At 36.6% G+C, this 11,332-nt stretch overlaps 1 protein-coding gene across 15 annotated transcripts in view; it reads left to right on the top strand.

Annotated features, from left to right (window-relative positions):
- The window catches only part of CDIN1 (CDAN1 interacting nuclease 1), a 227,512-nt gene that overhangs the window by 51,287 nt on the left and 164,893 nt on the right, over window positions 1-11,332 (top strand). For 14 of the 15 annotated variants that reach the window (XR_005381433.1, XR_005381434.1, XR_005381432.1 and 11 more), the window contains exons 2-4: window positions 1,395-1,440; window positions 2,330-2,394; window positions 9,909-9,969. Coding sequence is in view for 8 of the 15 variants with exons in the window: in XM_038579980.1 (XP_038435908.1) it covers window positions 1,395-1,440; window positions 2,330-2,394; window positions 9,909-9,969 (172 nt within the window). In the remaining 7 variants the exon portion in view is untranslated. The remainder of the gene's footprint in view (window positions 1-1,394; window positions 1,441-2,329; window positions 2,395-9,908; window positions 9,970-11,332) is intronic. The other variant, XM_038579988.1, reaches the window with a different exon arrangement.

The raw sequence follows: 11,332 nt of genomic DNA on the forward strand, positions 1-11,332 counted from the left end.
TATTGACTTATTCAGTAGTTTATAAAGATCTGGGCTTAATCTTGCCACTCTTTTTTTTTCAGAAGCTGGTTGTCAGAAAACGCTACTGGGTTATATCATTTCTTATGAAGTTCAGGCAAGCCAGGAATAATAGGAAGATTTTTACATGTAAAATTGGCTCTTTCAAAGGTGGTTTCTATTTTTAAAGGGAAACTGAAAAAAAATAGACTATAACAAGTTTATAATTTTTTATTCAGTTTTAGTGCATTTGAGTTATTGAAGCAGTTCTTTAGTAATGATTGGTTTTCCTTGCTGAACATTTACAGTGTTTGTGTTTTTTTTAACCTATTTTTTTGTAGTCTGATGAGAATGGAAAGGGGTTCGAGGCCAAACCTTTGACAGTGTGCAGAAGATGACAACATTGTGGCAGCGAGTAAAGAAATATGGTGTCATTGTTTGTATTTCACACTCTCCAAATTACCTGTGATGAGCTTAAGAGGTTTCATTCACGCATAGAAAAATCTTAATTATTCCTAGTGCTTTGGTGTACCATAAAAGTTGAATTATTAATGCTGTAATTTGTTCAGATAGCATTTAGTAGGAAAATATATCAGAAATAATTAATTGTTCTTGAGATGTGTGATAAGGTAGATATATCTACAGAGGGCAATCAAAAAGAGTAGCAGTAGGATATTGATTGCTTTTTAGAGAAAAAAAAAATTCCAGTTGTGAGAGGAAAAGTCCCACTTGGGAAGAGTGTTTTCCAGGTTGCTTCCCTGCCAGGTGTTTGACATTGCATGGAGTCTTAGATGAATAAGGCTCATGGCAGTCTTTGGGAATGACACACTCCCAGGACCTCGGCTTTCTACTGCGAAAGCTTCCATTTTCAAAGCCCGTTGGTGTCAGTAGAAATGTCCCAGTGGTCTCTTGGTTATACTTCTAGTGAAGACCAAAGTTTTTTACACCTGACTCTGTGCTCGCTGCAGATGATACCTGTCCACCAACAAAGTAAATTTAGACTGTTGCCAGAAAGTGAACCGCATGTCCTCCACTGTTTATAGGGTTTGACTCTTATCATTTATAAAGGGAAATAAACCTTACTTCCTTTTGATCTGTTTTAACATAACTGTGCACTACAGACATGATTTAGAATCGTTCTAAAGTTACAAAATGTCCAAATCGTATGAGCATTTGCTCTAAGACCATCCATATTTTCCCCCTTCCCTTTCTCTGTCTCCTTGACCTAGCAGCAGGAAGCCTTTGTTTGAGGTGTTCATCTGGAACAACTTTTCCACACTTGTTTTCATGTTCTGTTAGATTACAGGGCAGCAGGCCTACCTTTGAAGCTCCTTTCTCTTTTGTTTCTTTGCCGTGCACTCCAGTAATTAACTTTGTCCTTCTTTTATTTGTTCCAGTCAATCGCAGGCCACTCTGCTGAGCATCTTCTCCCAGGAGTACCAGGTTAGAAGTTTTCTCCTTTGTGAGGGTTGACAGGTGCCTAATTGAATGATGAATGTCCCTTTATTTCTTTGTAATTGAACTGCCAGCTCTCTGATTGGGTTGGAGGATGTTCTCCTTTCCACATCAAGCACCGCCTGCGTCTCAGTGGAGGCCTGCCAAGCCTACCCATCCATCTGTCTAATAACATCTAGCCTTTGCTTATTTGGTGGACCTGTAATAAATTATGCTAAACCATTATTATTCTGACAATAATAATTTCCCTGTGTTGCGTCGTTCCATGTGCTAAATGTTTGCTGACTTGCACTGTCAGTGCTGCTTTCCATTGCTGACAGAGATGATGATAAATGACCATTGCTGGAGTGGCAGAAGGCAAGAGAGGCAGAAAATGGAGTCATTTATCATGAGATGACAGGTGTCAGTCAAGTGGCAAGTCTCTATGGAATTACTTTTTGTAGTTTTCAAATAAGTTGTTTTTAAGCAATGTTCTTCCTGGTTAAAAATGGCAATTGGGTTGTAAAACTAGAGTGCAGAGGACTTAGATGGAATTGAATCGAGGGAAAATTAATACAAAGGTTGAAAGAGGGAACAAGTTTTCCTTTGCCCTCTGCAACCCTAAGCAAACTTATTTAGATTCAATTGCTACGACCCTGTTGGCTTTTAAACATACACTGTACCTTGTGCAGTCTGAAGACATCTCTGCCATGCAGTAGAGATTGAAATGCATGGATTCATTGAATAGAAGGAAAAAAGACCTATCACCCACCTAAATCCCCAAACTCTTTTATTCACCTTGCCCAGTGTGCTAGATATTGGGATAAAGAAATATGTCATTCTGTTCTTGAACCTGATGTGTGACATAACATAAAGATCTTTTTTTGTTTTGTTTCAGAAACATATTAAAAGAACACATGCCAAACATCATACTTCAGAAGCGATTGAAACTTATTATCAGAGGTATGACCTGCCTGCCCCACTAGAGGGTATCATAGTACCTATTAATTGTAATAATAATTATGAATAAATTAGGTCACTAAATTAGTTGTCTATGGTAACATTTCAAGGCATTGTGATACAAGTCTTGCTTAAGACTCCAGGTATATTTTTGAATGATTTCTCAAATGGTATATTTAAAGAATATGGTGAAACTGTCTTGATTGTGTGTGCATACCATGTAAGAAATCTTCATAGTAATTATGAAATCTCAGTTGGCTACTTTAAACTTACTGTAAGTGGATATCTTGTGGAGATGCATGTTAATACACACATGTATCTACATATATGTGTGAAAGTTCTCAAGCCCAATTTTATTTCTTATTTATATCAACAAGTTGAAAAATGCGTTAGAAAACAAAATTGAAGTTTGGCTCACTTCTATGTTGCGTCATAGATATTGGGTTTGCCATTTTTGAAATGAGGGGAAAAAAACATGTCAAGTAAGGACATACGGAGATATATAATAATAGACAACTGTCACATTTTAAATGGGGTTTTGTATTTAAAAAAAAGTCTGGGTATAAATCAACAACATAATGTCCAGGAGATTTTTTGACTTCAGCTTAATTTACTATAAATAGTTTTCAACCTCTGTTCTAAAACAGAATTTTAAAATGGCTCTTTTAAAAAAATTCTAAACATGTTATTGTCTTTGGTACAATATTCAATGACTGAATAATTTATAACTGTAAATGGTAATGGCTTGCATTAAAATTGTTGGTTGGTTTCTTAAATATTTCAAGGATATATTGGAAAGGAAAACTGTCTGAAATATGCTCTTAAATTATTACACCTAAGATTGACACATCGTTTCTGTGATGAGAGTGACACCACCGATTTTAGATGAATGATTTTTATGCACAAAAATTTTATGAATGAAATGAGTACCTAGAATAAATATTGGTATCATGTTTCTGTAAAGTCATTTTTTAAGAATTGAGAAGCATTTATTGAAAAGAAAAGTTATTGAAGTTAGCTTTTTAAGAAAGTATACACTGTACCATGTATGGTAAGAGATCTCTTCAGCATCTGTTACAGGTATACATACCACATTTGCCCACTTTTGTGTCTAGGAGAATTCAAAACAAGTTTAACAAGTCTTTGTAGACTTTGAATTGATTTTTTTCAAGAATTATAATCTCAGTGACATCAACATTTAAATTAAAGTTATAACTTAAATCATGTGTGAAAAATGAGGAATGGCTCACAGGGTGTTAGGAAGTCAGCAACACTTTGGAACTCAGGCCCTCCAAAGAAAGACTGAAAAGCTACTTACCCATCAAAAAGTACATTTTTGTTTGTAAAAACTATTGTGTTAGCCCATCATATAAAAGTTTGGTTCTTTGTCCAGTTTTTAAAGCCTTGGTAATGTAAGCAATAGAAAATAGAGCATTTCTTAGAAATCTGGAGATCCACTTATAGGCAGGCTGTCAGGCTGCCCTCTGACAGTCATTTTCATTGTTTAAATGCCATTTTAATGAGATGATTTCTAAGATCTCTAAGTATGGCTTTTTAAAATCTAGTTTCATTTAAAAGTATATTTAATAAAGTATGAACATACTTTATTGGATTATCTGAGTAGGTCAAGCCCGAAATAAAATTCTTTCCTATAAATCTGGTTACTTAATGATGAACATTTGAGTGAGCAATAATGAGAATATAGAATATATACAAATATATTTATTTATTATTATTATTTTTTAAGATTTTATTTATTTATTCATGAGAGGCACAGAGGGAGAGACACAGGGCAGAGGGAGAAGCAGGCTCCATGCAGGGAGCCCGATGTGGGACTCGATCCTAGAACTCCAGGATCACACCCTGGGCCGAAGGTGGCGCTAAACTGCTGAGCCACCTGGGCTTCCCACAAATATATTTATGAATTTATTTAAACGTGAAAATCTCAGTTGTTTCAAGGAGTCACAACATTCCAAGCAAAAATGTGAAGTTAGGCTGTAATGGACAGACTAAAGAGAAAGCAGCCTCACCAGTTTCTTCCTTTACCACCCTGCTCCCTGGCTTTCTGCCCTGCCCTCTGTGCTTGGAGATGGGCCATATTGTTAACTTTCAGATGGATTGACCACACAGCCTCTTGTAAATGAGCCAGTTAAATGTCCCTGTATTCTCTAAGGTAAATTGGCCTTAAGAGAGTTTTGTTTTCCAGCTGATAATAATAAAGGCAAATTGTATTATATCAAAACATATTTAAAAGCAATTTGACAATGTTAATACTTTAATTCTTTTTCTTTTATAAAAGTAATACTTGAGTAATCTAGAAATTAATACACTTGTGATGGTGTAGAAAGGAATGAATGATTGTGGCAGCTAGAGATAACCACGGGGGTGTTTTTCATTCTGGTCTTTTGTCAATCCATTTTTATATAGATGAGGTCATACTATATATACCATTGTGAATTCTGAATTTTATATTTGGAAAAAAATGTGTATGACATAATACTACTTTGTAGAAAGCTTTTTGTGAACATTTTATTGATTGGATTACTTCATCACATGGAAAGTACCATAATTTACTGAATTATAACTCTGTTGAACATATTGTTTCCAATGCTGTAATATAAAAATAGTATTGTGGTAAACATTTTGGTACATAAGTATTTGCATTCTGGATTAGTTTTTTAAGATTTCTGTAAATGTGTAATTACTGGTGCAAATAATGAGCGTTTAAGGATTTTATTATATGTTGCCAAATTACTGTCTAGAAAGGTGGTAACGGTTTCCCCCTAGCACTGTCTAAGAATTCCTGTGTGTCTGCATTCTTGCTAGTGTTGATATGATCCTAATTCAGAATTCAAAGTCTGTATTTATAGACCATATAGTACATATTGTGATTCCATCGTGCTTAAATGAAAGTTCAAAATATCCAAATATCAGCTGAAAATGCTTTCTCAAGCTTTTGAATTATTGAGGAAATTTCCTCAGTTCTTCGTACTGTGTACGTACTGATACAGCTTGAGTGTTCATTTTGAAAACAGCTCTATTCTTTCTCCTTGCATTAATTACATTTTACTTCCATAAAGGAGACATACTTGGTAAAATTTACTTAGGTCCATCCAGACTATTGCACATGGGCATGTATGCACACACACAGACATGTTCACAAGTGGTCAGATTTTTAAATCCCCATCAATAGCAAAGCTTAGAAATGTTGACTCCCATCTTTCCCTTCTTCCAACACACACTGTTTGAGGGCCAGCTTTATTAGCTTTATAGAATCAGATCAATTGAACTTCATTCACATGTTCACATGGGAAAAAGGCCAGCTCAAATATGTTATTGACATTACATGACAAAAGTAGTTTCTGAAAATTTGTACCACTCTTTTGTTTAATTAGCACAATTTACTTTGCATTCACTGTGTCCCATCTACCATGCTAGGAATCAAGTATATGAATGTGAATAAGACATGATACCTATCCTCAGCTGCTCTGTTTTAGTGGGAAAACAGCTACATACATGGGGATCGGCTCCAAAAATTTTAAAGGTAGAATCAACAAAGGTAGTATTCACCTATAGGCTTAGCATAGAATTTTGGTAGGTTTTTGAAGTTCTACCGTTATAATTATTATGAAAATAATAAAGATCAAATAACTTTGCCTTTAGTATTTTAAATCAGGGGCACCTGGGTAGCTCAGTCATTTGTGCATCTGCCTTCCGCTCAGGTCATGATCCCAGGGTCCTGGGTTGGAGGCCCCTATGCAAGGCTCCCTGCTCAGCGAGGAGTTGTCTTCTCCTTCTGCTCCTCCCCTCCCACCACGGCCAGCCCCCCACCCCCTCCATACTCTCTCAAGTGCAAGCTCGCTCTCTCTCTCAAATAAATAAATAAAACCTTTTTAAAAATCTTTTAAATTAACACATACTATTTTTAATCTTAGATGCTAATGAATCTTTCACACTCAAGAAAACATAAGATGGACCTTCTATGAAGACCTTTTGAGGATGGTTTACCCACAAGATAAACACTTCTTAGTCCTCTTATGGCAAAGCTAGAAGATGACACATAGCTTCTGTCCAAAGTAGTTTTAATTTATCAATAGATATTAGAAGATGGACCAGGTCACCTTAATGTAGTGTTCATAATCACATCCTTTTATCTCACTTAAAATTCAGACCTTTGCTAAGGATCTGTTGGATGTAGGGTCAGCATACATTTGTGTAGATCCCTCCCACGGAGCTTCCAGTCTAAATGAGAGAGAAACAAATCATTGTAAATGTATGGAAAGTCTGCACAGCAAGTTTGCACATTTTTTGAGGATGCAGAGAAGGGTAGCATTAGGAATTTCCAGTTGTGTCCTTACTGAATGTTTTTTGTCATTAGTATGCCCCTTTGATTGCATAGCTAAAAATTTGAATAAACCTGATCAGTCGCTTGTATAGAAGACAAATTTCCCAGAAAGGAAAACTACTACTTCAAATTAATTTTCACTTAATTTCTTTGCCCTAGCACTCCTGAAGTATTACAGAATATAGTTAGGAAATAAATTGGAGAATAAATATATTCAGAAGCAGGTCTACCCTTCAGCGTTGGAAGGCACCTTAGTAGACCTTGGGAGGTAGGGTTCCATTTCAGAGCTTTACCGTCACCAGCTAAGAGAGCGTAGATGGGTTTCATCAGTACCCTGGGGTTTTGTTTCTTGGCAACTAGGCAGCTTTTAACAAGTAATTAGGAATTCCCACTATATTGGGTATGAACATATTTCTATATAGGTATAGTAGGTTATGGTTAGACCATCTCCTGTTACTTTAAACTTCATAGAGGCTCTCCATTGGTTCATGGTTAATGCAACATTTCCATGAAACCATGTCATTTTGAATCCAAATGACAGTTCTCTGGCATAGGCAGTGGCTGTCAAAGCTCTACTCTGGTCACACTAGAGCCTTTCCTGGTTCTCACACACCCCAAACCCCAGGCCCATTCCTGATATTTGTGCTTACTGTCCTCTTGCTGGGAATGTTCTTCCTCCCATGCTCATCACTTTCCTTCTTACAAGTCTCTACCCACGTGTCACTTTCTTAGGGTTGGGCTTTCTGACTACCTCATCTAAGTTTACACTTTATGGTAGCATATATATATCATTATATTATGTATGTCTCTGTGTTTTCATTGTTTGTCTCTCCACTAGAATATGACATCAGGAACCATGGAAGGTTTGTTCCCTCCTGCCTCTTTAGAACCTGGAATAGGCTCAGTATAAGTTAGCTCAAAAATATTTGGGGATCCCTGGGTGGCACAGCAGTTTGGCGCCTGCCTTTGGCCCAGGGCGCGATCCTGGAGACCCAGGATCGAGTCCTACATCGGGCTCCCGGTGCATGGAGCCTGCTTCTCCCTCTGCCTGTGTCTCTGCCTCTGTCTCTCTCTCTCTCTCTGTGTGACTATCATAAATAAATAAATAAATAAATAAATAAATAAATAAATAAATAAATAAATAAAATTTTTAAAAAATATTTGTGTGATAAATGAACATTGAGTCGAAAGTTGTAAAGATATTGTAAAGATACCCTAATATCAATATAGGTTTAACTCATCTTACCCAAAGTCTGAACCCTTAACAGATGAGCATGTTTGGTGGCTGTGAGCACAGGATTAGTTGGTTAGACTTGACCGAAACGATTGGCTGTTTATTGAGCAGCCTTAGCCATGCAGTGGAATTGTTTTGAGTTGATGTGAGATTCTAAGCTAAGCTGTTTCCCAGGGACCTTTCTCTAAACCACACTTGCCCTTTTCTCCTGAAAGTGCTTATTTCTCGATTAGATTCCTAAACAGTTTTTTTAGGAAAGTCCCTGATATATGGAAAATGAACTTATTAGAATTACTTTGAGGTTATAATGATCCTGAGACTTCCTACCTTGAATAATTTACTTTTATTCTACTTTGTTTGTAGAAAAATCATATATCTTCATAAATATACTTACGAAATAATATAATTTAGTATCTGCTTGTGGTAGTTCTATGGAAGACCTCACCTGTTGACTTTGATTTTTACTATCAAACAGGTATTGTTAATTTATTCACTCAAACAGCATGCTCTAGAGTAAACGTCCATGTTGAATTCTCTTGTCCAGTGTGGCTCTTAAAAGTTTTTTTTTTTTTTTTTTTTTAATTAAAAGTTTTTAAATCAGGGACGCCTGGGTGGCTCAGCAGTTGAGTGTCTGCCTTCGACTCAGGGCCTGATCCCCGGATCCAGGATCAAGTCCTGTGTTGGGCTTCCTGTGGGGAGCCTGCTTCTCCCTCTGCCTAGGTCTCTGCCTCTATCTCTGTGTATCTCTCATGAATCAATCAATCAATCAATCTTAGAAAAAAAATTTTTAAAGTCATGAAATCAGTAATTTATTTAAAAATACATATGTGTATAATGTAATCACCTATTGTAAGCCGAGAGCTGTTTTAGGCATAATAAATTGAATAAAATACCTCTACCTCTACCATCATCATCAGGCATTCAGCCCTGCACTGGGGAATGGGTTTAAGGTGGAGAGTAACTAGGCAGACACAGTACGCTGCTGTGTTAAGTGATGGAGAGAGTTACATGGTGGTCATCAATTGTACCTTGGGGCACCTCACGTTCCCCAGGCTTGTGGTGGTTTGAGAAAAGTTAGGTGTCAGCTGAATCATGAGTTCTCCAGGTAAAAGTCGGAGTGCAGAACAGTGACTACAGATAAGACTGGCTGAGGACAGTAGTTGGGAACCAGATTATGTAGAAATTGATAAACAATATTAAGTGGTTATAATTGAATCGTGAGATTTAATGTGGAGCTATAAAGTGTTTCCAGGAGAATGGCACATTAAAATTTTTACTGAAAAATAAAAATCACTCTGGCTTCCATGTCTGGGATGGATTTGGGGAGGTTTTTTTGGTTTGGTGTTTTTTTTGTTTGTTTTTGTTTTTTTTTTTTTTAGCTGGTTAGGCAACGAGGAGGGATGGAGGTTATGATGGAAATGCAGGGCAGGTAAGATGATGGCTTGTGTTGCCTGACAAGGTGTGTTGGCCCACCGATGACAAGTCTGTCCCATTTGTTTCTTAATAAGATGTCAACCAGTGTTGTGAAACAGAAGTAAATAGGTGAGATGAATGCATGGATGCTTTTTTTTCAAACCATAAGAGTAAACTGATTTCCTCTCCATAAAGTGCTTTGTGGTACAGATAAAGCTGGGTGATAGGGCTAGTTCTTTTCAAAATCCCTTCCGTCTTCACTTTACATGTTAGAAGACGAAAGCAAGGGAGACTGACTTGCTCACAGCTTGTGCCCCCAACTTCAGTTAGTAAGTTGCCAGTGGGTTTGAGGTAAGTTGTTTTTGTTTGCCTTTTCCCTTCAATGCTTTCCTATGACAGTAGCATACTTTAACTAGAGTTGAGCATGGCATTTGCCCAGGAGAAATGTGTACACACATGGGATGCTGACAAGTCTATGCTGGCCTTTTCTTGTCACTGCATTACCACTTGGCTTTGTCTGTCTAGGTACCTGAATGGAGTGGGGAGAAATGGAAGTGCCCCAGTGCTCCTGGAGCTGGCCAATGAGGTAATGTTACTGTTATTATCTTATTTAAACCTGCATAAAACCTACAGGGCCTGTCTAGAGTAACTCTGCTTGGAATTATAATTAACCTTAAAGAAAGAGATTTTGAGGTACATTAGACATTTAAATTGCTCCCTGGTCTCTTTGTAGTTTTAATAATTGGACAAAGAACTTCATATATTAATAAATCAGTTAACATAATTAGTCTGCTCCTTTTAAGGCAAATGTGTAAACAGCTTCTTGGTTTCTTATTTTGTGGGAAATTTCAACCAAGCAGCTCAGGACATGCTCATCTTTGGATGTGTTGTCTTAATTTAGTGTGAGAAATACCTGTGTTAAGAGATATATGCTGAGAAAATCTATGCTATTATAACAATGAATAGAGAAATTGTATACTTAGAAATGTAATGTTTACTTGATTTATCTTTTTGTCCAAACTTTTATTATGATAAAAGATGCATGCCTCGTAGAAAAGTCTCTTTATATCAAGAAGCATACTGTTCTTAGAAACACCAAGTATAAAGTGATTTATTGAACTTATTTGTTAACTCTGCTCTGCTTCTGTTCGGGGATACAAATAATAGTCTTACATTTAAAAAAGGAAACCCTAAAGATTTTCCATGAATGAAGGAGCTGTAAAAAGTTCATAATAGTGGCAGAGAGCATACTGAAAAATAAAATATTTAATTCCTAAACTTTGAAATATTTATCCACTGTAATAAGAACAATACAATATTTAGTCTAACTTGGAAACTGCTTATGCAAACCTCGCAGGGATGGAATGCAATGTACACTGTTTTTGTGTTGCATTATAATGGAAAACATAGAAACAAGGCAGAAAATGTGTGTTTGCATTAAAGATGACTCAGTACTGTGAGCATTAAGTGTGGTAGCAGCAAATTCTACATGTTACATTAGCAAGGAAGGATGGCTCCTCTCACAGCTTCTGTCTGCTGTGCGCCACTACAGTCAGCAAATGAGCAATTACCTATCAGTTACTGGAAGGTTTTAATAGTCTGGGCAGTGTCTACACAGCCTGATAGGATAGTTAACATATAAAATTCACTTCTCCTCCCAGCAAAACATGTATCTTATTCATATTTTTTTCTACTTCTAAAGCAAGGTGGTTTTTAAATGTCTTGGGACTTGTTTGTTATGAGTTGATTCTATTAGCAACTTGAGGTAGCTGTGCTGTAACTAGGAATTTAGTGATTGGCCTGTATGAAAAAAAAAAGACCTAACAGCATCTAGAAATAATGTGATGCAGCATGGCACTCATTGTTATGGAGGATGATATTGATGACATAAGTGTTACGTAGTAGCCATTTGTATTCATTTGAATTTTTAATGGATATTTCTGTTGAGC

Source organism: Canis lupus, chromosome 30 (genome assembly GCF_011100685.1).
Source record: "Canis lupus familiaris isolate Mischka breed German Shepherd chromosome 30, alternate assembly UU_Cfam_GSD_1.0, whole genome shotgun sequence".
NCBI classification, from domain to species: Eukaryota; Metazoa; Chordata; class Mammalia; order Carnivora; family Canidae; genus Canis; species Canis lupus.